This window comes from Macaca nemestrina, chromosome 7 (genome assembly GCF_043159975.1).
Source record: "Macaca nemestrina isolate mMacNem1 chromosome 7, mMacNem.hap1, whole genome shotgun sequence".
NCBI lineage: Eukaryota > Metazoa > Chordata > Mammalia > Primates > Cercopithecidae > Macaca > Macaca nemestrina.
In genome coordinates, this window is record NC_092131.1 from 159,454,352 (window position 1) to 159,480,937 (window position 26,586).

The following is a 26,586-nucleotide window of genomic DNA, read 5'->3' on the forward strand; positions in this document are numbered from 1 at the left end:
CTGCAACCTCTGTCTCCTGGGCTCAAGTGATTCTCCTGCCTCAGCCTCCTGAGTAGCTGGGATTACAGGCGCATGCCACCATGCCTGGCTAATTTTTTTTTTTTTTTTTTTTTTTGGAGATGGAGTCTTCCTCTGTCGCCCAGGCTGGAGTGCAGTGGCACAATCTCGGCTTACTGTAACCTCTGCCTCCTAGGTTCAAGCGATTCTTCTGCCTCAGCCTCCCAAGTGGCTGGGATTACAGGCATCCACCACCATGCCTGGCTAATTTTTTGTATTTCTACTAAAGATGGGGTTTCACCATGTTGTCCAGGCTGGTCTCAAACTCCTGACCTCAGGTGATCCACCCACCTGGGTTGGCCTCCCAAAGTGCTGGGATTACAGGCGTGAGCCACTGCGCCCAGCCTAATTTTTGTATTTTTTGTAGAGACAGTTGTTTCACCATGGTGGCCAGGCTGGTCTTGAACTCCTGACCTCATGATCCGCCCACCTGGGCCTCCCAAAGTACAGGCACGAGCCACCGTGCTTGGCCAGAAACACACTTTTTTTTTTTTTGAAACGTGTGGTCCAGGCTGTAGCACAGTGGTGTGATCATGGCTCATTGCAACCATGACCTCCCAGGCTTAGGTGATCCTCTTACCTCAGCCTCCTGAATAGCTGGGACTACAGGCATGCACCACCATGGTCGGCTAATTTTTTGTATATTTTGTAGATACGGGCTTTCACCATGTTACCCAGGCTGGTCTTGAACTCCTGGGTTTAAGCGATCTGCCCGCCTCAGCCTCCCTGAGTGTTAGGACTACAGGTGTGAGCCACCACACCAGACCATAAACACACATTTTTTAAAAAAGAGAATTTTCTGCCTGAGAAATGGTTAATTCACTTATGTTAATAAATTGTCATGGCTATTTTTTATCTTCTCTAGTTTTACTGAAAGGTAGAATAAAAATACATGAAAAACAAAGGAAAAGTCAGTTTGGTCTTAATGAACCTGAGATCTTGATACTCCAACATAAAGCAGGTTCTTTCAGTATTACTAGCAGCAAAGACTATTAATACCCATGTTACAGTCAACTAGAAATAGACTTCATATGACTACACATAATTAAGCAAAAATAAAGTTGATGACTACTTGGCATTAGTAGTTTGGACATGAACTTTAGAAGTAAAAGGTAAAGGAGGCATTGTAATATCATGTTTATAAAGATAACTTTCTTCAGCTAATATTTTGGGGATACAAGACGAAACTTCATTTTGTTGTTTACGCCACTTGAGTATATTCTCTGCCAGTTCTTCTGTCTCAGTCACCAATATATCCATCTTTGCTAAAGCCTGGTTCTGTAACATTTGAAAAGGGAAACAGGAGAAATTATATCTCTTGTTAATTCATTATATCATGAATAATTGATACCAAAGGTTAACACCTGATCTTTTTCCAGCCCCTTACTTCAAAAGTTCCTTAAAACTATGCCTTCCCACTTTATAGTACCAACCTACTCTTTGTGAGTTCACCTCTTTTGTCTTCAATAATCACTCAATGCAGATGACCCTCAATTTATATTGCTAAACCTAACCCCCTTCCTAAAATTCAGGCCCACATTTAAGACTATTGGTAATCTCTATCTGGATGTACCTTCAATATCTCAAACTCAGTTTAACTACAGTTCAACAGTGATTGACCATTTACTACATGTGCAAGATGTGTCAAAAAACAAACTAACTTCTTTAACCCACACTTGATCCTACTCACCTTCAAGTCACCCAGACTAGAAACTTCATTATCTTTGATGTGTCCCTTGTCTAATTCATAGACAAGTTCTAAAAATTTGACCTCCAAAATCTAAAAAAATTATCTTCTGTATTTCTACGCTTTACATCTTTTATCTGAATGACTGTAAATTAGTCTCCAGGTTTTTCTGCCTTTGGTTTCTCTGCCTAGTCTTCTAACCCAGAGCTGATCAAACTTTTTTTTTTGAGACAGGGTCTCTTTCTGTCGCTAGGCTGGAGTGCAGTGTCGCGATCTCGGCTCACTGCAACCTGCCTCCCAGGTTCAAGCGATTCTCTTGCCTCGGCCCCTCAAGTAGCTGGGACTACAGGCGTGCGCCACCACACCATGTTAATTTTTGTATTTTTAGTAGAGATGGGGTTTCACCATGTTGGCCAGGATGGTCTCGATCTCCTGACCTTGTGATTTGCCCGCCTCAGCCTCCCAAAGTGCTGGGATTACAAGCGTGAGCCACTGCGCCTGGCCTGAGCTGATCGAACTTTAATGTGCACAGGAATCACCTGAGGAACTTGTTAAAACATAAGATTCTGATTCTGAAGGTCTAGGGTGCATGATGTCTGTAGTTTTGTATTTAAAACAAGTTTCCAAGTGATGCTGATACTCTCTGCCCATACTTAGGAGTAGCAAGGCTCAGTCTGCTCTATCCAGTATTTTCTCCATGATTAAGGCACAGTTCTAATCAAGTCACTCCTCTGCACCCTTCACTAAAAAAAGAAAACACACACACACACAGACACACACACATACACACACACATATCCAATGGCTCCCCAATACTCAGACAGTAAAGTCTAAGATTCTTAGTCTGGTTTTTAAGGCACTGCATAAACTAACCCTAAGCTAATCTCCTCAATACCTTTAGGCACCAGCCAAAGTGGAGTATCACTTTTCCCCCATACTTAAATTTCACCTGTTCCTTAAGATTCAGCTTACTTTGGCAAGCGCAGTGGCTCAGGCTTTTAATCCCAACACTTTGGGAGGCCGAGGTAGGTGGATCACCTGAGGTCAGGAGTTGGAGACCAGCCTGGTCGACATGGCGAAACCCCATCTCTACTAAAAATACAAACTATTAGCAGGGCGTGGTGGTGGGCGCCTGTAATCCCAGCTACTTGGGAGGCTGAGGCAGGAGAATCGCTTGAACCCAAGAGGCGGAGGTTGCAGTGAGCCGAGATTATGCCATTGCACTCCAGCCTGGGTAACAAGAGTGAAACTCCATCTCAGAAAAAAAAAAAAAAGATTCGGCTTACTGCTAACACCTAAATAAATCTTTATTGAAGCCGGACGTGGTGGCTCATGCCTGTGATCTCAGCACTTTGAGAGGCTGAGGCAGGTGCCTCACTTGAGCTTAGGAGTTCAAGACCAGCCTAGGCAACATAGTGAGAACTCGTCTCTATTTAAAAAACAAAACAAAAACTTAATTGAAGTCTTCCTACCCCTATCCTACTCAGAATCCTCCTAGACTGGAAGTAATTCCTCTCTTTTCTATGCTCAATAGATGGCATCTCTTTATAATTCTCTGCTGCATCGATTATGCAAATACAATCCTATAAAGTAGAAAATACATATTTTATAGCTGTCTCACCAAACATTGAGAATTTGAAGGCAGGGTTTGGTCATATCTATCTTTCACAATACATGTAGCATAGCCACAGCACAATGAAGGCAACACATGTTTATTAAATGTTGGAATAAAAGAATTTAAAATGGCTTCTAAAGAAAAATTATATGAAAAAGAAAATGTTAAATCCAAGGTCTAAATAAACACTTGTTTTTTTTTTTTTTTTTTTGGGAAATGGAGTCTTGCTCTGTTGCCTAGGATGGAGTGCAGTGGCACGATCTCGGCTCACTACAACCTCTGCCTCCCAGTTTCAAGCAATTCTCCTGCCTCAGCCTCCTGGGTAGCTGGAATTACAGGCGTGCACCACCATGCCCAGCTAATTTTTGTATTTTCAGTAGAGATGGAGTTTCACCATGTTGGCCAGGCTGGTCTCCAACTCCTGACTTCAAGTAATCCAACTGCCACAGCCTCTCAAAGTGCAGGGATTACAGGCGTGAGCCACCTGCCTGGCCAAGAAAACACTTCTTGATTTAAAAAATAACTAGCTCGTAATATTAGCTATTAAAAAGCTAAACTGGGAGAGCATACCTCTAAGATTCTAGTATAAAATAACTAAAGATAGTTATATTAATACTCACCATTTTCTTTAGATTTGCAGCTAAATGAGGTATATTTCTAATTGTTTCAAGGTGGGTTTCTAATCTCTCAATGAAAGTCACAGCCAATTCCAGCAAATGTACCATATATCTGAAAGAGAAAGAAAAAAGTCAACCATTTTTTTTTTTTTTTGAGACAGAGTCTCGCTCTGTCGCCTAGGCTGGAGTGCAGTGGCCGGATCTCAGCTCACTGCAAGCTCCGCCTCCCAGGTTCACGCCATTCTCCTGCCTCAGCCTCCCGAGTAGCTGGGACTACAGGCTCCCGCCACCTCGCCCGTCTAGTTTTTTGTATTTTTTAGTAGAGACGGGGTTTCACCGTGTTAGCCAGGATGGTTTCGATCTCCTGACCTCGTGATCCGCCCGCCTCGGCCTCCCAAAGTGCTGGGATTACAGGCTTGAGCCACCGCGCCCGGCCTAACCATTTTTTAAAGTTTAATTGTTTTGCGTTCTTTTTCTTTTCCTTTAATCAGGACTTTTAATTTGAGATAAGAATTACAATCAACCTAGAGAGCCAATAACAACCTTCCTGCATTCATAGAAATATTAGTGATTAAAAAAAGGTCCTTCTCTTTCACTTTAAGCAACCTGTCATCCAATAAAAAAATGGAAAGAGATAACAGTAATCATATCTGGAATCCAACTTAATGTTAAAGAAACCTCAATGTTAATCATAATCATTTTCTCATATAAGTAAAGGAATTTCCCTAGATAAAAAAAATCCCATTCTGTTTCCTTTTTCTTTTTTTTTTTTTTTGAGATGGAGTCTCACTATGTCACCAGGCTGGAGTGCAGTGGCACAATCTCGGCTCACTGCAACCTCCGCATCCTGGGTTCAAGCAATTCTCCTGCCTCAGCCTCCTGAGTAGCTGGGATTAGAGGCACATGCCACCATGCCCAGCTAATTTTTGTATTTTTAGCAAAGACAGGGTTCATTATGTTGGCCAGGATGGTCTCAATCTCCTGACCTCATGATCCACCCGCCTCGGCCTCCCAAAGTGCTGGGATTACAGACATGAGTCACCTCGCCCGGCCCCATTTATTTCTTTTTGAGACAGAGTCTCATTCTGTTGCCCAGGCTGGAATGTAGTGGCACAATCTCGGCTCACTGTAACCTCCGCCTCCTGGATTCAAGTGATTCTTGTGCCTCAGCCTCCTGAGTAGCTGAGATTACAGGCATGCACCACTACACTCAGTTACTTTTTGTATTTTTAGTAGAGACAGGGTTTTGTCATGTTGGCCAGGCTGGTCTCAAAGTCCTGGCCTCAAGTGATCCACCCATCTTGGCCTCCCAAATTATTAGGATTACAGGCGTGAGCTATGACGCCCGGCCTCATTCCATTTCAACCTACTCATTCTCTGTGAAGAATGAAGACAATAAGGATAAATGTACTTCATTGAAATAGCCTACATAGAAAGCTACTTTGAATCTCTGCATTTGCAAAAACGCTTTCAAATCATTGCCCAGTTCTTAGATGTAGTACAGTATATACGCTAAGGGTAATGATAATGTACTAAAGAGATACTGAATATAGCCACAGGAAAGGGGTTTTGTTTTGTTTTTTGTTTTGAGACAGAGTCTCACCTGTTGCCCAGGCTGGAGTGCAGTGGCACAATCTCAGCTCACTGCAACCTCTGCCTCATGGGTTCATGTGATTTTCCTGCCTCAGCCTCACCAGTAGCTGGTATTACAGGCATGTGCCACCATGCCCAGCATATTTTGTATTTTTTGGTAGAGACAGGGTTTCACCATGTTGGCCAGGCTGGTCTCGAACTCCTGGTCTCAAGTGATCAGCCCACTTCGGCCTCCCAAAGTGTTGGGATTACAGGCGTGAGCCACTGTGCCCAGCCTTGTTTTGTCTTTTTGGAAGAATAAGTTTTTGCATATCTATTGTTTTCCTACAAAATAAAAAATCTGACACTTAAGAGAAGATACTGATTTGCTTAAGCTAGTGAGGCACTGGTGGAGAAAGTTAGCAATGAGATCCCCAGATGCTTGCTTCTTATTTATTTGAGACAGAGTCTCACTCTGTTACCCAGGCTGGTGCAATCACAGCTCACTGCAGAGTTGACCTTCTGGGCTCAGGTCATCCTCCCAGCTCAGCCTCCCAGGTAGCTAGGAATACAGGTGTGTGCCATCATGCTTTGCTCATTTTTGTTTTTTGTTTTTGTTTTTTTGGTAGAAATGGGATTTTGCCATGTTGCCCAGGCTGGTATTTATCATTAGTCATAATCTACATCTTCAATTTGATACTTGTAATACTGTGAGGAAGAGGGCAATAGAAGTCATCTCCATTCTATTTATTGGGAAACCAAGTGAAAAATTTAAATCATTTGCTCAAGGCTTTGAGGCATATAAACAGTAGCGATGAGAACAAAATCCAGGTTTTTTCCTCCCTTAGTTGATAGTGTTTTCATCTGCCCCAGTTAAACGCCCACAATAGAATTTTTACATATAGGCAACATTAACTCAACAATGAATTTACTTTACAACAATGAATTTACTTCACATACAATTTTTGTTACATATTATGGATCTAATTTCTTTCACTAAAGTCATAATTTGTAATTCCCAAAACACGATAGCCAAGTTCTTTCTTTTTGCCATAGGTATAGTGGTTTAAAAGCAATGATTTTCTTTCTGGTTTAATATATCAACATTAATAATGTTAACAAATAGAATCACTAATTGTTTTATGAATTCTGCTGCAAAGTAACTGCAAAACAAAAAGTAAACTGAGAAAACAGGTGTAACTGTTAATTTCTACTTTTCAGTCTAACCTGTGATAAACAGCTTCAATAGGTAAGTTTTCCTGGCACATGGGTTTCAACAGTCTTTGCCTAAGGGATCTCTTCTCTTTCAGCACTGCTTCCAAATGATTATTCATGCTTTGCAGAGTATGACACTTCTGAGCTATACAAATTAAAAATAGTAATTACAGTTAGCAATAGGACAAATAACAGAATCACTAATAATTTCTTCTTTGCCTTGGTTTAACACCACCAATGTCAGAAATTCATCCCATCATTACCCTCCTATCTCCTCTGTATTAATAATTGGTATTAATACCAATACCAATTTCATTTTCAACAATTTTCTTTTAGTCGGTTTTTGTATATGTAATATATTTCTATTATCTCTTTTCCTAGTGATAACCAAATCTAGTGCTAAATTCTTTCTCTGTGTTTCTCATCTCTACCTCTTATTCAGTTCTTAATAGCCAGAGCTGTATTCTTTTTTTTTTTTTTTTTTTTTTTGAGACGGAGTCTCGCTCTGTCGCCCAGGCTGGAGTGCAGTGGCGCGATCTCGGCTCACTGCAAACTCCGCCTCCCGGGTTCACACCATTCTCCTGCCTCAGCCTCCCGAGTAGCTGGGACTACAGGCGCCCACAACCGCGCCCAGCTAATTTTTTGTATTTTTAGTAGAGACGGGGTTTCACCGTGGTCTCGATCTCCTGACCTTGTGATCCGCCCGCCTCGGCCTCCCAAAGTGCTGGGATTACAGGCGTGAGCCACCGCGCCCGGCCCAGAGCTGTATTCTTAACACAAAGTTTTTTCCTATCTCTGATTCTAATAGTCTATAAAAGACCATCGAAAAAAGAGTCACCTTAGCTGGTGCGCTAGCTCATACCTGTAATCGCAGTGTTTTGGGAGACTGAACTGGGAGAATTGAGGCCAGGGGTTTGAGACCAGCCTGGGCAACATAGTAAAACCTCATCTCTACAAAAAAATTGAAGAAAAAAAAATTAGCTGGGCATGGTGGCACATGCCAGTAGTCCTAGCTACTTGAGAGAATCAGTTGAAACCAGGTGTTAAAGTTACAGTGACCTGTACTTCAGCCTGGGTGACAGGGTGACACTCTTAAAGTCATCTTACAAGCTATTTCTGATTATCTCATTATTTTCCCCATTCAGTTAATGGCTGCCAATTGACCTGTCTTTAAAATTCTTATTTTGAAAAAATTCAGATTTGCAGAAAAGTTTCAAAAAAAATTGGTGAACTCACATATACATTTTATTTATATTCACTGATTGTTAACATTTGGCTACATTTTCTTTTTATCTTCCTTCTCTCTCTACACACACACACACACACACTCTCTCTCTCTCTGTCTCTCTCTTTATTTTTGCTGATCCATTTGAGAGTCAGCTGCAGACAGCATATTTTTTCCCTGTGAAACGTTAGCATGTATTTCCCAAGAACAGGAACATTCTCCTATATAACTCAGCACATTACCAAATTCAAAAATTTAACATTGATACAATACTACCAATATTTAGTACAGCCCATATTTAAACATCACTAAGTATCCCAATAATGTCCTTTACAGCAAAAAGAATTTTAATTTTTGAGACAGGGTCTCACTCTGTCACCCACGCTGGAGCGAAGTGCTATGATTACAACTCCTTGCAGCCTCGACCTCCCAGGCTCAAACAATCCTCCTGCCTCAGACTTTCATGTAACTGGTACTTCAGGTACACACTACAATGCCTGGCTAGTTTTTGTATTTTTTGTAGAGACAGGGTTTCACCATGTTGCCCAGGCTGATCTTGAACTCCTGGGCTCAAGCAATCCACCCACCTTGGCCTCCCAAAGTGCTGGGTTTACAGGTGTGACTCTCCACACCTGGCCACAAGAAAACTTTTTCGTCAAATATTCAATACATTGCCAGCCATGGTGGTATGCACCTGTGATCCCAGTTACTTGGGAGGCTGATTTGGGAGGATTGCTTGCACCATTCAAGACTACCCTAGGCAACATAGGAAGACCCCATCTCATTAAAAAAAAAAATCAATCCATGATCGTACAGTGCTTTAGTTGTCATGTCCCTTTAGTCTCCTTTAATCTGAAAGTTCCTCAGACTTTTCTTCCAAGTTCTCCTGACTTTGAAGAGCCAATTTAGTCACTTTTTATGCTGTTTGTACTACTAAAGCCAACAGAACTTCTATTTCAGCATAGAAATAGACGACTTCGTTAGCTTTGGAACAACACTTGGAAAAACGATGGTGCATCATAATTTGACTGACTGGTGCTTATTACAGTAATCCAAGAAAAAGCTGAAATTCCAGTGATTATCCACTTAAACCAAACCACTTACCCAGAAAGAAAGGATGAACAACATCTGCTGTATCTTTTTCTAGTTTCAGGAGTTCAATTTCCAGGTTTTTCTACATGGGGAACAAAAGTAACATTTAGCTCAATCAGAGAGTATCCGGGGCCAGGCACAGTGGCTCACTCCTATAATCCCAGCACTTTGGGAGGCCGAGGTGGGTGGATTACCTGAGGTCAGGAGTTCGAGACCAGCCTGGCCAACATGGTGAAACCCCATCTCTACTAAAAATAAAAAATTAGCTGGGTGTGGTGGTGCACACCTGTAGTCCCAGCTACTTGGGAGGCTGAGATGGGAGGATCACATTTTGTTTTTGAGACTGGGTCTCCGTCTGTCACCCAGGCTGGAGTACAGTGGCGCAAACATGGCTCACTGCAGCCCCGACCTCCTAGGCTCAAGTGATCCTCCCACCTCAGCCTCCCAAGTAGCTGGGACTACAGGTGTGTGCCACCATGTCTGGTTACTTTTTGAATTTTTTTGTAGAGACGGGATCTCCCTATGTTGCCCATACAGGGTCTCAAACCCCTGGGCTCAAGCAGTCCTCCCACCTTAGCCTCCCAAAGCGCGAGGATTATAGGTGTGAGCCACTACATCTGGCCAGCTTTTGTTTTTGTTTTCCTATACTAGAAGTACAAAGAGAAAAGTTCAGTCCGGGCGCGGTGACTCACACCTGTAATCCCAGCACTTTGGGAGGCCGAGGCAGGCGGATCACAAGGTCAGGAGATCGAGACCATCCTGGCTAACATGGTGAAACCCCGTCTCTACTAAAAATACAAAAAATTAGCCAGTGGGGGTAGTGGGCGCCTGTAGTGCCAGCTACTCAGGAGGCTGAGGCAGGAGAATGGTGTGAACCTGGGAGGCGGAGCTAGGAGTGAGCTGAGATCGTGCCACTGCACTCCAGCCTCCAGCCTGGGTGACAGAGTGAGACTCTGTCTCAAAAAAAAAAAAAAAAAGAAAAGAAAGTGAAAAGCTCAACATGATTTACCTGGTAGATTTCAGCTTCAATGTCTGTGATCTGCTGTAGTCTGGTGAAGTTCACAAAACAAGAAGCTGTTTTCTTAGACATGTTTAACATCTCCTATTGGTAAACGAACAAGGAAAGTAGCAGAATGTCACAAAAAGTTTCTAGGTACATTGGAATAGCATGCTCATAGTCTAAAATATGAGAATATATTATGTCCAACACTGCCTTTGAACATGAAGTACAAAGTAAAACAGTAGCAATGTGTAATTCTTGTTTTAGAACCTTCACCATCACAAATCACTTGCTCAAATATTAAAAAAAAAAAATAAGAGAAACAAACAACACACTCCCTTTGTATTATTTCCTAAGGTATCATACAAAATAGATTTGTATTACTGATAGTTTATCAAAGGATTCTAAGACTAAAGTTGTTGGAGAATCACCTCTATCTTTCCAAATGACTCAGGCCGAGTCTCTCTGAGCTTCTGGGGTTGAAATCAAATACTTTTCCCCTTCATGGAATCATTTATCTGATTCGCTAAATGACCTCAGTTGGCTACAAGTCATTCATACTGTGTATATTCACATTCTTATCTTTCAGTTAAAGGATTATTTGTATCCAGGCATAATTATTCTTTCAAAAAGGTTACCCCTTCTTTTTTATCCTTTCATTCCACGAGTCCATGCACATTATCTCAGAAATGAGTATTATCTTGTGCATCCCTAGACTTCATCCATAATTTTCTCTATCATTTCGTTTTCTACAATGCTAGCACAGCAAAGAATATATACATATATATATATATTTTTTAGATGGAGTCTCGCTCTGTTACCCAGGCTGGAGTGCAGTGGCGTGATCTCAGCTCACTGCAAGCTCCGCCTCCCGGGTTCATGCCATTCTCCTGCCTCAGCCTCCTGAGTTGCTGGGACTACAGGCGCCTGCCAGCATGCCCGGCTAAATTTTTTTTGTATTTTTTAGTAGAGACGGGGTTTCACTGTGTTAGCCAGGATGGTCTCAATCTCCTGACCTCGTGATCTGCCCACCTAGGCCTCCCAAAGTGCTAGGATTACAGGCGTGAGCCACCCACTGGGTTTTGTTCTTGTCACCCAGGCTGGAGTGCAATGGCATGATCTCCGCTCACTGCAACCTCTGCCTCTTGGATTCAATTGATTCTCCTGCTTTAGCTTCCCAAGTAGCTGGGATTACAGCTTTCCAAGTAGCTTCCCAGCTACCATGGGATTATCGCCACCATGCCCAGCTATTTTTTTTTTGGTACTTTTAGTACAGTTGGAGTTTCACCATGTTGGCCTGGCTGGTCTACAACTGCTGACCTCAGGTGATCCACCCGCCTCAGCCTCCTAGAGTGCTCAGATTACGGGCATGCGCCACCGTGCCCAGGCCAAAGAATTTTAGAGATCAGATAGGCCAGGGATTGGAAAACTATAGTCCATGAAATAAATGCAGCCCATTACCTGTTTTTGTATAGCCTGTGAGCCAGGCATGATTTTTATATATTCAAATTGTTGGGAAAAAGAAAATCAAAGACAATATTTTATAACAGTCTGGGCACAGTGGCTCATGCCTGTAATCCCAGCACTTTGGGAGGCTGAGGTGGATGGATCATTTGAGGTCAGGAGTTCAAGACCAGCCTGGCCAACATAGTGAAACCCCGTCTCTACTAAAAATACAGAAATTAGTCAGGCAGTAGTGGTGCACACCTGTAATCCCAGCTACTCGGGAGGCTGAGGCAGGAGAATTACTTGAGCCTAGGTGACAGAGGTTGTGGTGAGCTGAGATTGCCACTGCACTCTAGTCTGGGCGACAGAGTGAGACCCTATCTCAAAAAAAAAAAAAAAAAAAGCTGGGCATGGTAGCTCACGCCTGTAATCCCAACACTTTGGGAGGCCATGGCAAGCGGATTACCTGAGGTCAGGAGTTTGAGACCAGCCTGGCCAACATGGTGAAACTCTGTCTCCATTCAAAAAAAATAAACAAAATAAATTAGCCGGGCGTGGTGGTGGGCGCCCGTAATCCCAGCTACTTTGGGAGGCTGAGGCAGGAGAACTGCTTGAACCTGGGAGGCGGAGGTTGCAGTGAGCCAAGATCGCGCCACTGCACTCCAGCCTGGGCGACAGAACAAAACTCTGTCTAAAAAAAAAAAAACAAAGAAAATGATACGAAATTCATGTTTCATGGTCTAGAAATAAAGTTTTATTGGAACGTGACTTGTCTCATCCATTTACATGCTATCTCTGGCTGCCTTTATACAACTACCTAGTTGTGTAGTTGCAACCATATGGCCCACAAAGCCTTATATATTTACTCTCTGGTCTTCACAGTAAAAGTTTACTGTCTAAAAATAACCAATTTTATAAACACTTACTGAGTTAGGCAATGGAATATTCAAATATGAAACAAGCTCTCCACCCTCACGAGGCTCATTATGTATGGGAAGAAAAAGGTATTCTAGATAGAAAGATCAAAAACATTATAAATGCTCAATAACCACCAGTGTTCGCATATATGTGAAAACAGGGTAAGAGGTAGCTGAAAACATAGTCTCCACATAATCACAGATGATCCTGAGTGCTATGCTCAACAATCATATTGCAGAAAATGGGAGCAACTGAACATTTTCTGGTAAAGAAGTAATACAATCATACATAATACTTATTTAGAAATACAGCCTGGCATGATGGCTCACACCTGTAATCCCAGCACTCTGGGAGGCTAAAGCAGGATAACTGCTTGAGCCCAGGAGTTTGAGACCACCCTGCACAACACAGGGTGTCTCTATAAAAAATTTAAAAAATTAGCCAGGCAGCTGGGCATGGTGGCTCCCGGCTGTAATTCCAGCACTTTGGGAGGCTGAGGTGGGCAGATCACGAGGTCAGGAGATCGAGACCATCCTGGCCAACATGGTGAAACCCCATCTCTACTAAAAAATACAAAAATTAGCTGGCTATGGTGGCACACCTGTAGTTCCAGCTACTCGGAAGGCTGAGGCAGGAGAATCGCTTGAACCCAGGAGGCGGAGGTTGCAGTGAGCCGAGATCACGCCACATTGCACTCCAGTCTGGTGACAGAGTGAGACTGTCTCAAAAAAAAAAAAAAAAAAAAAAAAAATTAGCCAGGCATGGTAACGTGTGCCTATAGTCCCAGCTACTTGGGAGGCTGGGGTGGGAAGATCCCTTGAGCCTGGGAGATTGAGGATACAGTAAGCTGTGATCATGCTACTGCAACTCCAGCCTGGGCAACAGGGTGAGACCCTGTCTCAGAGGCGGCGGGGAAGGTAGCGATATTTAACTGGGGAAGTGTGAAAAATAAAACTGGCTGGGCCTGGTGGCTCACACCTGTAATCCCAGCACTTTGGGAGGCGGAGGTGGGTAGATCACCTGAGATCAGGAGTTGGAGACCGGCCTGGCCAATATGGTGAAACCCTGTCTCTACTAAAAATACAAAAATTAGCCAGGCATGATGACATATGCCTGTAGTCCCAGCTACTAGGGAGGCCAATGTGGGAGGATCACTTGAGCCCAGGAGGCCGAGGCTGCAGTGAGCCGTGAGCACGCCACTGCACTCCAGCCTGGACGACAGAGCGAGACTCTCTCAAAAAAAAAAAAAAAAAAAAAAAACAAAAAAAAAAACACCCACAAAACAAACAAAAACACTACTGAAGAGGGAGGAGGGAATAGGGAATAGTACAGGGTTTACATCTGGAGTGATAAAAATGTTTTTGAAAATAGTTGCACAATATTGAGTAGAGTAAATGCCACTGAATTGTACATTTTAAGATAGTTAAAATGGTAAATTTTATGTTATATGTTGTATGTATTTTACCACAATAAAAAAAAAGAAGGAAAACCCTGGTAACTAGCTAACATAAACAACACTAGTGGAGCAATGGACTAGAGAGATTGGATATTTTAAACAGATAGCTGCTACGGTATTCCAGGTGAGGATGAGAATGTGGACTAGGTCAGTAACAGTTAAAAAGGAAAGGAAGAAAAGACGGAGTTCCTGCAAAGATAGAATTGACAAATCTTAACTGATATGGTGAATAAGGGATAAAATCCAGTTAATACTCCAAAGATTCTGCTTCACGTGAGTGGACAGAGTTATGCCATTCACTGAAGTAGATAACACAAGATATTTTACTGATGGCAAAATTGAGGAACAGGAAAGTATTACTCCAACTTCACACTGCCAATGTGTGCGAGGGTGGAAGTGAGAACACATCTAATCCACTGTCTTTCCATCATATGAGCTGACTCTTTTTTGTTTCTCTCAGGAGGTAAATGAGCCTAAAACATTTTCTACAATGTATCACATTGTAATCAACTTGTTCCCTGGTATATCTCCCTCTCTCCATGCTTATACACTAATCTTAGTTGTATATCTGGCAAACTAGTAAACTGTCAGGTTCAACAGTAGAGTAATGGTGCTTAGCTAAGAACATGCAAGAGAAACCAGAGGAAAAATAAGAATGTTTAAGAAGCAGATAACAAAAAAGGAGAGAAGAAAGAAAGATGGTCAGGTGAAGTGGCTCTCACCTGTAATCCCTGCACTTAGGGAGGTGGAGGCTTATTTTCTTTAACGAATAGAAAGTGTAACTATTTGAGGATTGAGACTTAGTTTAACACATTTAAAAAAAGAAAAAGAAAAAAGCATCAGGGATTTGAGAATACAGAAAAGTCTTTTCCTTTAGCTATTGTTATTATATATTGCTATTACATGCCCCAGAGGGCAAAAGAACCCTGAAAATGAAAGGATCCTGAGAAAAAGGAGTCTATTCAGGGTATTTTTGTTTATTCCGTGGCTAGGCACAGGAAGAAGCTGAAATCCAGAACCTTTACACTTAATATAAAAATCCTGGTAACATTATATACCACATATGTATATATAAATTTGTAATTTGTGGGCACCCTTTCTTTTTCCTATCCCTTCCTTTTCATACTGAATTCTAGCTGAGAGACACTAAAAGGGAGGTTAGTATAGCAGAGAATTTAAGAGCAGAGGCTCTCAAACGGGAGAGTAGGTGTAGAGTAGGACACAGGTTAAGAAAATAGAATTAGTAGATTCTGTGCGTGTTTTTTTTTTTTTTTTTTTTTTGGTAGATCCAGACCCTGATCTTATTAATTGCCAATAAGCAATGACCAAGCTTTGGTCAAGACTCCATGACTCACTCACACTTGCTGGAAAAATATCTAGAATGTAAGGCCACTAAAGCAGTCCCTAGGGGAATAAACTAAAGCAATACCCCATTATCCTACAGAGAGCCCTACCTTTCTTTCACCAAATCACTCTCTAATGGACTGAAACAAAACTTCAAACAAGTTATGTTTTCCAGAAGAGTTGTATCAAATCACAATCTTAGGCATCACTCAATTTTTAAAAAATTCTTGCCAGCAGGAATTCAGTAGTCTTAATTTTTAATGCACAAAAAATGATGTGCATTAAAGGGATGGGCTGTTTAAAGGGATGATGTGACAAATCATTTTGAAAGAATCAGTGCTAAATCCTTCTAACAGGAAAAGGTTTTTGGCTGGGTGTGGTGGCTCAAGCCTGTAATCCCAGCACTTTGGGAGGCCAAGGTGGGTGGATCATTTCAGGTCAGGAGTTCGAGACCAGCCTGACCAACATGGTGAAATCCCGTCTCTACTAAAAATAAAAAAAATTAGCCGGGCGTGGTGGTGCGTGCCTGTAATCTCGGCTACTCAGGAAGCTGAGGCAGGATAATTGCTTGAACCCAGGAGGTGGAGGTTGCAGTGAGCCGAGATTGTGCCACTATACTCCAATCTGGGCAACAGAGCAAGTCTCTGTCTCAGGGAAAAAAAAAAAAAAAAAAGATAAAGGTTTTTATGTATAAAGTTTGCTTAAAGTAAAACCAACCTACAAGTCTGTAAATAGCTCCCTCATTGGGACTAGCTGTGTAGTAAGGTTGTCAGAGGTCTTAAGGAGCTATAGAGTGGGACATGTTAACTGTAGGTAAAACCAGTAACTGTCAATTAATGTTACCTGAGAGACAGTAGACACCACCAAGACAACCACCACCCCCAAAAAAGAGATCACCCATCAATGCCTAAAATTCTCTCACCAGTGCCTCACTCCTTTGGTTTAGGCATTTGTATTTCCTACCAATGCTCTTTAGAGGGATACCAAGTACCAAAAGTTGGGGGGTTTTTTGTTTTTGTTTGAGACAGGGTCTTACTGTGTCACTCGGGTTGGAGTGCAGTGGCATGATCTTTGCTCACTGCAACCTCCACCTCCAGGGCTCAAGCGATTCTCATGTCTCAGCTTCCTGAGTAGCTGGGATTACAGGCACCTACCACCATACCTGGCTAATTTTTGTATTTTTAGTAGAGACTGGGTTTCACCATGTTGGCCAGGCTGATCTCAAACTCCTGACCTCAGGTGATCAACCCGCCTTGGCCTCCCAAAGCTTTGGGATTACAGGCATGAGCCCTCAAAAATGTTTTCTATTATGAGTTTGCCAAACTATTTTGTGACAGGAGAACTGGACAATACAAGTGAGAGTACTAGGTAACCTGATAAGAAAAAGGCTGGGCTCGTTGGCTCATGCCTGTAATCCAAATACTTTGGGAGGCCAAGACAGGCAGATCACCTGAGGTCAGGAGTTTGAGACTAGCCTGGCCAAAATGGTGAAACCCCATCTCTACTGAAAATATGAAAATTAGTAGGCGTGATGGCAGGTGCCTGTAGTCCCAGCTACTCTGGAGCACGAGAATTGCTTGAACCCAGGTGGCGGAGGGTACAGTGAACCAAGATCACACCACTGCACTCCAGCCTGGGCAACAGAGGGAGACACCGTCTCAAAAAAAATAAAGAAAAGAAAAGAAAAAGAAAACACAGGAGAGAAGGGAGGAAGGATTAAACTGTAGAGGGCTGTCGCCACCCCTGGGAAATGTAGTTAACTAGGACCACCTGAATCTCCTGATCACCCAGACAATGGGTGTTCAACAAAAGCTTAAAATCTTTCAAGACAATATCACAGCCTCTTATAACAGTTCATCTTGAGAGAGGACACAATGTGTCAAAAGGGAGAGTGCTAAGATCTAATTCTCCTTCAACAGTCTAGTGACCATGGGCAAGTTTCTTGGTCTAAGCCTTAGTTTCTTAAATTAAAAAATACTCTAAGGTATTAGAGTCTCTAATGGCTCTTCTAACTATAAAAAGTTATATATTTTCCATAAATCTTCCATCATGTTTGTAATGCTTTTTTTTTTTTTTTTCTGAGACAAGGTCTCACTCTGTTGCCCAGGCTAAGTGGAGTGGCCCGATCGCGTCTCACTGCAACCTCCATCTGCTGAGCTCAAGCCATCTTCCCATCTGAGCCTCTGGGACCCATGTGGTCCTGGGAGTAGCTGGGACCACAGGTGCACGCCACCACACCGGCTAATATAGTGCTAATTTTTACAGATCAGTTTAACTTTTCTGTTTTCTTTTTAGTGAAATTCCTCAACTTCCTCTATATATCAAAATTTCTTTCCCCATTTTTCTCAATGCCCTTGATCCCACTTTCCCCATGCCCTTTTGTCACTTGCATTCCATCATTTCCTCACATGTTCAATTTCTCACTCTATTGGCTCCTTCCCCCGACATGCTCTTCTTGCCCAACCTAAAACTGCCACTTTGTGACTCCTTGGGTTAATGTCTCTTTTCTCTCTTTCTCAAAATTAACCTCTTCCTCCATTCACGTTCCAAGGTCTTATCTTTTTAGCCAGTACTTTTTTTTTTTTTTTTTGCCTGTAAAGATGCCAAGGCCTGGCACGGTGACTCAAGCCTGTAATCCCAGCACTTTGGGAGGCCGAGGCGGGTGGATCACGAGGTCAGGAGATCGAGACCATCCTGGCTAACACGGTGAAACTCGTCTCTACTGAACATTAAAACAAACAAACAAAAAATTAGCTGGGCGTGGCGCTACGCGCCTGTAGTCCCACCTACTGGAGAGACTGAGGCAGGAGAATCGCTAGAACCCGGGAGGCAGAGGTTGCAGTGAGCAGAGACCGCGCCACTGCACTCCAGCCTGGGCGACAGAGCGAGACTGTCTCAAAAAATAAATAAATAAAAATAAAATAAAAACACGAAAAAAGAGCTTCTAGCGCTCTTCTCTACCCAGTACCTCCCGCCCCAAATACGATTCAATACTTCCCACAAACGAGCGTTGTTGGTAATGCTTGTTCCGCAAGGGGACGTAACGATCCGTATTTCCTATCCCCGCCTTACACTACAGTCTGGAGGCAGTATCACTGGATGAAAAAAAGGCCAGTAACAGCAGTCTAATCTCCCACAAACGGGCCAGGGACAAATTTACCCTACAGACACTCAAAACACAGTCTACCCTAAACACCATCTACTCAGATCCCCGTTTTCCAAGCACCCACGGCAGAACGGTCGCGGCTGTTGCCTGGAAGGGGATCTATTACTATAGTACAGACCCCAACCAGGACCCTCACCACTCCCACAGCCAGCAGCACCAACTCACAGCCATATTCTGTTGCCATCGTGGGCACCCCCTTGATGACGCCACAGCCGCCCCCACGCACCTGATTGACCATCCCCGAAGCTATGAGGTGGCCTAGCACTAGCCCAGCGCCGTTAGGCGCGGACGCCGGGTCCCAGGGGTTGGCAGCCGCCATAGCTCGGACTCACCTCCCGCGAAGGCGCCAAGAGTGAGTTGGAACGCAGGGCGAACGCACGGCGCGGCTCGATGACGTCACAGGGCGGTCCCGCCCGGGGCTAAGCCGGGGAGCGCATCCCGGCTACTGCGGGTCCTGGGTCTTCACCTGCGGAGCCATCCGGCAGCTGAGCGGTGGGAGGCGAGTCCGGGGTTCCTTGATCTTCCGTAGGCTCCCAGAGGCGCCTGGCCTCCGCAGAGCTGCAAAGGCGGCAGGGCTTGGTGGTCGGGCTGTCTGTTCTTCCGTCTCTTCCTTGCCACTCTTGGGTCGGGCCCCAGGAGCCAGGGATCGGCGGGAGATGAGAGCTGGGGCGGGAGGCCGACCGAGTGGACTGGGCGGTGACAGCTGCGCTTCCTTCCCGCAGGGACCTGAGCCGCGGTGCTAGGATGGGAAACAGTGCGCTCCGCGCTCATGTGGAAACGGCGCAGAAAACTGGTGTCTTTCAGCTTAAGGACCGAGGGCTGACCGAGGTGAGAATGGGAGGGACACGACCGGGAAACTTAAAGGGAGAGGGACGGCGGGGGCGGCGAACTTAGTCGGTGCGGGATTCTCCACGCTGTGAACTCCTTTCTCCAGTTCCCCGCAGACTTGCAGAAGCTCACGAGCAATCTCAGGACCATCGACTTGTCCAACAACAAGATCGAGAGCCTACCGCCTTTGCTGATAGGAAAGTTCACTCTGCTGAAGAGCCTCTCCCTGAACAACAACAAACTGAGTATGACTCTTGCCTGGGAGGCTTTTGCTAGTGATAAGCTGTTACCAGGGGTGGTTTTCTCTTACAAGCTGATTTTTGTTTTCGTTATGAAACCGTGCAGGAGGGCTCAAGTTGCAGAATGCCGGAATCCTTGAAGCCTTCTTTCTACTTGTAATTACATCAAAAATAAGCCTCCTTGGATGTTATAATGATGGTTACTGGGTTAATTTGGACTTGAAAGGGAAGAACATTTTGGGGATGTAATGTAAACAAAGCTACCTAACTTGGAATGGGGGATGGATGGGAAGGGGAGGATCTTCCAAATATCACAAAATTGCTGTCAAATTGTGCCTTGGACCCCTTTACAAAAGGAGTCCATTATACACACAAATGCTCACCTGCATTTTGATGGCACCCTCACCTTCTAAAGACTATGTTGGTAAAATGCAATACCTAAAAATGGCACATGTGGGAATTTTACATATATTAACAAGAGGCGAAGCAGGCTGCCATATAGTCTTTAGAAACTTCATCAAAGTTGTTTTCAGCTCTATCAGATTCAGGTTTTAAAAACATTTTCTTTGCCAGCTGTTCTGCCTGATGAGATATGCAATCTGAAAAAACTAGAGACGCTAAGCCTGAACAACAATCACCTTAGAGAGCTGCCGTCTACCTTTGGGCAACTCTCTGCCCTCAAGACCCTGAGCCTCTCTGGGAACCAACTGGGAGCATTACCTCTCCAACTTTGTAGCCTGCGGCACCTGGATGTGGTGGATCTCTCTAAAAACCAGATTCGAAGTATACCTGACACAGTGGGAGAGCTGCAAGTCATCGAACTCAACCTCAACCAGAATCAGGTCTAGAGCTTAAGGTTTTTTCCCCTACAGCGTATGTGTGGGTTTATGGTCTCCTGATACCTCTTAACCTCTTGTTTCCTAAGCTGCCATCACAGAGCTAAGTATCAGAGGTTAGATGAGAGGTTTCTTCTGTAAGCTGAACTAATTTCAAGGCCCAAAGTGCCATGGAATTAGTTGAGACACTGGATGTGTTAGTTGTGTAGGTGTTTTCGGGAGGATGAGGTAGGTAACAGGGAGAGATCATTTCAAAAGTTAAACTACTGTCTCACAAACCTTGAAGAATTCTTCAGATCCTCCTCAAATATGCCCCGAACCACCTAGCCAGGAGCTATGTCAGGGATAGAATGTGGAAATGAAGCCTAAACTGAGGTTCTCAGAATTAGGTGTCAGAGGTAATTCAGTTTTTTCATTTTGTGGGGGGGGTTTTTGACATCTTTGTTAAGTGTGTCTTCTATTTTTGCTGAAGAATATTAAGTGATAGGCTTTCTGGAGAGAGCCCATTTCACTGTTATACAGCTTTAATTATATTTGAAATTTGTTTCCATTACTTTGGCAGCTTTTCAATTAATATTTGTCTGGAAAACCAATCCAAACATTCTCGTCTAGGCATGAAGGCACAAGTGATGAAACATTCAACACTGTGAGACTGGATGGCCTTTAGTTTTTTAGTGTCTGTATTTCTAGATCTGCATGATCCATTAAAGTAGCCACTAGCTGCATGTAGTTATTCCTTTTCTAGATTGTAGTGATTTTACATCATGATGAAATTCAGTCTGTCTTTGAGGGATTGGCCTCATGTTTTTTACCTTAAGTGGATATTCTTATATGTTATAGAGCTTCTTGGGGGGGAGTGGGGAAACTGAATCAGTGAAGCAGCAAGTATTAGTCGAGGATTTGCTCCACATTCACCTCTGCTAGTAGCTTTATTCAGTGGTTCTCTGACTTTAGTATGCATCAGAATAACCAGAAAAGCTTGTTTAAAGAGATCATTAGCCCCTGCCCTCAGTGTGTATGATCCAGTAGGTCTGGGATGAGGTCTGAGAACTTGCATTGCTAGTTATTGAACTTACCAAAGTTCCCATAATTTCTAATAAGTGATGGTTTGAGATGATACTAGGCAGAATCAAAGAATTTGGTGACTTTTAGTATTTAAATGGCAAAAGGGGTGAGTCGAAGACAATTGCTTGGTATTGAGCTTGAGGGCCTAAAGGAACAGTGGTGCTATTGAGAATGGACATGCTAAGTTGTCTGTGGTAAATCTTGTAAATGGAAATGCCTTAATGAAAGTTGGAAACATGGGAGCAGAATAAAGGTAAGAGTGTAGATACAGATCTTGAGGTCATAACAAAAGTGATGGACTTTAATGAATGAGCTTTCTAGGAAAAGTTGAGAGAGAAGATGACATATGAAGTATTACGGACAGCTACTTGAAAAATGCCTATAAAAACAAGAGAAGTAAGGAATAATCCAAAAGATAGGAAGAAAAACCAAAAAGGACAAAAAGAAGGGGTTTTAAGGAAGGGATAGATAGTACAGTTAAATGCAATAGGGACTGAGGACGATGGATCCTTGAATTTGGTAGTAAAGTGGTCAGTATCTATGTACACCTAAAACATCGGCAGTAAATGTACCAAAATGTTTATGGTGGTTATTTCTGGGTGGTGGATTCTAGGTCAACTTTTTTCTTTAAACCTGCGATTCTCAAATTTTCTATAATGGACATACAGTGCTTTTATCATCAGAAAATTTTGTTCCCAAAAAGCCACTGGTGACCTTCATAGAAGCATTTTTTGTAAGTGGGGGCGTAGTAACAGAAGCTAGATAACAGAGGCTTCTGGAGTGAGTAGGCAGTGAGAAAATGGAGGCGGTAAAAGAGGGGAAAACTAGAACAAATAGTCAAGTAAAGATTTTTTGTTTTGTTTTAATGTACTAAAAGTAACCAATGTAGTGCTTATGCTTTTTCGTGTTATTCTTTTGTGGTTTTCAATAGATATCTCAGATCTCAGTGAAGATATCTTGCTGTCCTCGCCTTAAAATTCTTCGCCTGGAAGAGAATTGTCTTGAGCTCAGCATGCTTCCCCAGAGCATCCTCAGTGATTCCCAGATCTGTCTGCTTGCTGTGGAAGGCAATCTTTTTGAAATAAAGAAACTTCGAGAACTGGAAGGCTATGATAAGGTATGAATTAATGTACTTCTACATTTCTAGTCACTACCCCAGAGAAGACAATGGTGAAGTAATCCACAGAAATGTTTATAGCTAATGTCAACAGGATTTGTTCTTCCCCATTTTGGAAGTAGATTCAAAGCATCGGCTGAATGGTGTTGTACTAAGATGACTTTTTCTCTAGAGACAGCTTATTGTAAAGCATCTTTGTCTTCATCTTTGTCTTTTGAGAGAGAGATATATACACACATATATATACACACACACATATATACATACATACACGCGTATATATACATGCATACACACACACACACACATAGATATATATATATATTTTTGTGTGTGAAACAGGGTCTCACTCTGTTGCCCAGGCTGGAGTGCAGTGGTGCAATCTCAGCTCACTGGCGCAGCCCCCACCTCCCGAGCTCAAGTGATTCTTATCCCTCGGCCCCCTTAGTAGCTGGGATCACAGTCGCATGCCAGTATGCCTTGCTAATTTTTGCAGAGATGGGGTTTCACCTTGTTGGCCAAGCTGGTCTCAAACTCCTGAGCTCAAGTGATCTGCCCGCCGCAGCCTCCCAAGGTGCTGGGATTACAGGTTTGTTTTTTTTGTTGTTGTTGTTTTTTGAGACGGAGTCTCGCTCTGTCGCCCAGGCTGGAGTGCAGTGGCCGGATCTCGGCTCACTGCAAGCTCCGCCTCCTGGGTTTACGCCATTCTCCTGCCTCAGCCTCCTGCGTAGCTGGGACTACAGGCGCCCGCCACCGCGCCCGGCTAATTTTTTGTATTTTTAGTAGAGACGGGGTTTCACCGTGGTCTCGATCTCCTGACCTTGTGATCCGCCCGCCTCGGCCTCCCAAAGTGCTGGGATTACAGGCGTGAGCCACCGCGCCCGGCCTCTGGGATTACAGGTGTAAGCCACCGCGTCCGGCCCTATGTGCTTTATTTTTATTTTTTTTTTGGAGGCAAGGTCTCGCTCTGTCACCCGGCTTGAGTGCAGTGGCAGGATCTCAGCTCAAGTGATCCTCCCACCTCAGCCTCCTGATTAGCTGAGACTACAGGTGCTACCATGCCTCATTTTTCTATTTCTGGTAGAGATGAGATTTCACCATATTGCCCAGGCTGGTCTCAAACTCCTAGGCTCAAGCGATCCATCTACCTTGGCCTCCCAAAGTGTTGGGATTACAAGTGTGAGCCACTGCACCCGGCCAAAACTATGTACTTAATTTTGCATTTAGAGCAGTTATATTTTGTAGGAAATGAAAAACCACATGCAATAAAAACCAAAATTAAAAAAAAAAACACCACAAACAGTTAGGCTTTTATTTATTTACTCATGCCAAAATACCCCTGATGTATTCTTTCATGTTTTTTAGTACATGGAGAGGTTCACAGCCACCAAGAAGAAGTTTGCGTGAAGTTCTCCAGGACTATGGAAACCTTACAGGATACTGACTTAGAACCTCTGTTGGAATGTGGCTGAGTCAAAGCCTCCTGTTGTTGTTAGGGGTATCTACAGTAAGGAGATGATACTCCAGGAGATTATATTTCACTCAATGATCCTTTTTCATTTCAGGGCTCTTCTCAAATAAGCTAAAAGAAAAAGGGTCAGGAGACAGGAAAAGTGTTCCATTTTGAGTCACGAGTAGGGCAATAGACAAGGTTGAACTTCAAAACCATCATTAGTTTGGCTTTAAGAAACCAGTAGCTAGCTGCTATTTATATGGTGAGGGGGTGCTGCCTGGTAACAGAATAGCTCCACACCACAGCTTGAGATTTTGTTTAGTTTCAATGTGCGAGCTTTCATAAAGTCAGTTGCCATTCCATCTCTGTGTTAACACTTCATATTTTTATGAAATTCAGATAATTTGTGAGAGGCTGGCATGGATCTAAGGATTTATTATTTTTATTCTAGTCCATCAGTTCAGTCACAGTTTTTATACTAGGACTTTAGGATATATATAAATGTGTGACTGTTTGTCTTGATTAAAAGTGCACTTTGGGCTGGGCATGGTGGCTCATGCCTATAATCCCAGCACTTTGGGAGGCCAAGGTGGGTGGCTCACTTGAGGCCAGGAGTTCAAGACTAGCGTGGCCAACATGAGAAAACCCTGTCTCTACTAAAAATTCAAAAATTATTTGGGTGTGGTGGTGCATGCTTGTAATCCCAGCTACTTGGGAGGCTGAGGCAGGAGAATCGCTTGAACCCAAGAGGCGGAGGTTGCAGTGAGCTGAGATTATGCCACTGCACTCCAGCGTGGGTGACAGAGTGAGACTCCATCTCAAATTTAAAAAATAAAAATAATTTTTTTTTTAAGTACGCTTTGTTGGCTGGGCATGGTGGCTCACGCCTGTAATCCCAGCACATTGGGAGGCCGAGGCAGGCAGATCACGAGGTTAGGAGTTCGAGACCAGCCTGGCTAACATGGTGAAACCCTGTCTCTACTGAAAATACAAAAATTAGCCTGGCGTGGTGGTGGGTACCTGTAATCCCAGCTACTTGGGAGGCTGAGGCAGCAGAATTGCTTGAACCCAGGAGCAGAGGTTGCAGTGAGCCAAGATTGTGCCATTGCACTCCAACTCTGGGCAACAGAGCAAGACTCTGTCTCGGGGGAAAAAAAATAAAAAAGTGCACTTTGTCAGGAGAAGCACCAACAGACCTCTAAGAAATGCTCTCTAAGGCTGCAGTAGCAAATTATTTACTATTGCAGGTGCCTTATTGGTAGAGGGCTATGAAGAGCTAAAACTGTATATGCAACACTTGTAAGATAAAAGGGATTTTAATAATCAAGATTTTCCTGAAGATTTGTTAGAAATAATGTCTTATTTCTGGTAACCTTTCCCTTTTTGTATTTATAACTCTACTAACCAAATTACCTATCAATAAACCATTACTATAATATTTAAAACAACCTATGTTTATCAAGCTTACTCTGAGTGAGAGAATATACTAAATAAGGAATTTTTAATTAACTTTGGCTGGAAGCAAGGTTAATCCTTTAAAGGAGGAGGACAGGAGAACTTTAACCTATAAATAGATTAGGAAGACATGTTTCATGCTTATGTTCACATTGTATGAGTAGTGAAATGCCTTCATGTGACATAAACATTTTGTGATACTAGAACTATGCTTATTAAGAGAATCTGAGGTTGGGCGCAGTGGTTCACACCTGTAATCCCAGCACTTTGGGAGGCCGCGGCAGGCAGATCACAAGGTCAGGAGTTCAAAACCAGCCTGACCAATGTGGTGATACCCCGTCTCTGCTAAAAATACAAAAATTAGCCAGGTGTGGTGGCACGTGCCTGTAATCCCAGCTACTCAGGAGGCTAAGGCAGAAGAATTGCTTGAACCTATGAGGTGGAGGTTGCAGCAAGCTGAGATCGTGCCATTGCACTCCAGCCTGAGCGACAGAGTAAGACTCTGTCTCAAAAAAAAAAAAAAGCCGGGCGCGGTGGCTCAAGCCTGTAATCCCAGCACTTTGGGAGGCCAAGACGGGCGGATTATGAGGTCAGGAGATCGAGACCATCCTGGCTAACACGGTGAAACCCCGTCTCTACTAAAAAATACAAAAAACTAGCCGGGCGAGGTGGCGGGCGCCTGTAGTCCCAGCTACTCGGGAATCTGAGGCAGGAGAATGGCGTAAACCCGGCAGGCGGAGCTTGCAGTGAGCTGAGATCTGGCCACTGCACTCCAGCCTGGGTGACAGAGCGAGACTCCGTCTCAAAAAAAAAAAAAAGAATCTGAAGATCTGAAGGTACAAAGGTAGAGGATTTCAGATTATCACTAACATGAACATTTAGAAAGCTACCATTTTGGTCATTTTCTGATTTTATCTTAGCCACAAAGCTATTACTAACTATATATCAACAGTTCTCAATAATAGTTAAACCTAGTTTATCCGTTAAGTCAAGAGATCACACAAACTTACTATTTAATCTCTATGACAAAATCTTTCTGACGTAAATCTGGTCTAGGTGTTCTTTTTCCCATGTGTTACTTTCTTTTTTGAGACAGAATCTCATTCCAGGCTGGAACGCAGTGGCACGATCTTGGCTCAACTGCAACCTCCACCTCTCAGGTTCAACTGATTCTCATGCCTCA

The 26,586-nt window shown here is 43.3% G+C and overlaps 2 protein-coding genes across 7 annotated transcripts; one reads left to right on the top strand and one right to left on the bottom strand.

Annotated features, from left to right (window-relative positions):
- Positions 1–55: 55 nt before the first annotated feature.
- On the bottom strand, positions 56–18,853 carry LOC105491624 (HAUS augmin like complex subunit 2). Of its 5 annotated transcripts, XM_024796330.2 has the most exons (7): positions 18,637–18,748; positions 12,453–12,535; positions 10,090–10,182; positions 9,093–9,162; positions 6,776–6,908; positions 3,980–4,088; positions 56–1,335 (listed from the first exon to the last, which is right to left on the bottom strand). In XM_024796330.2, the coding sequence occupies exons 3-7, from the start codon at positions 10,177–10,179 to the stop codon at positions 1,126–1,128; spliced, it is 612 nt and encodes a 203-aa protein (XP_024652098.2). In that variant the 5' UTR covers positions 10,180–10,182; positions 12,453–12,535; positions 18,637–18,748; the 3' UTR covers positions 56–1,125. The 5 variants fall into 5 exon arrangements, with proteins under 5 accessions (XP_024652098.2, XP_070923137.1, XP_011756490.3 ...); XM_071067036.1 differs by lacking the exon at positions 12,453–12,535 and having other exon boundaries at positions 18,743–18,853; XM_011758188.3 differs by lacking the exon at positions 12,453–12,535 and having other exon boundaries at positions 18,637–18,770.
- Positions 18,675–24,310, top strand: LOC105491615 (leucine rich repeat containing 57). 2 transcript variants are annotated; one of them, XM_011758167.3, is made up of 6 exons: positions 18,675–18,762; positions 19,133–19,238; positions 19,345–19,483; positions 20,051–20,319; positions 22,310–22,495; positions 23,861–24,310. In XM_011758167.3, exons 2-6 carry the CDS (start codon positions 19,155–19,157, stop codon positions 23,900–23,902), a joined length of 720 nt encoding a protein of 239 aa, XP_011756469.3. In that variant the 5' UTR covers positions 18,675–18,762; positions 19,133–19,154; the 3' UTR covers positions 23,903–24,310. The 2 variants fall into 2 exon arrangements, with proteins under 2 accessions (XP_011756469.3, XP_011756478.1); XM_011758176.2 differs by lacking the exon at positions 18,675–18,762 and adding an exon at positions 18,777–18,909.
- The last annotated feature ends 2,276 nt before the right edge of the window (positions 24,311–26,586 follow it).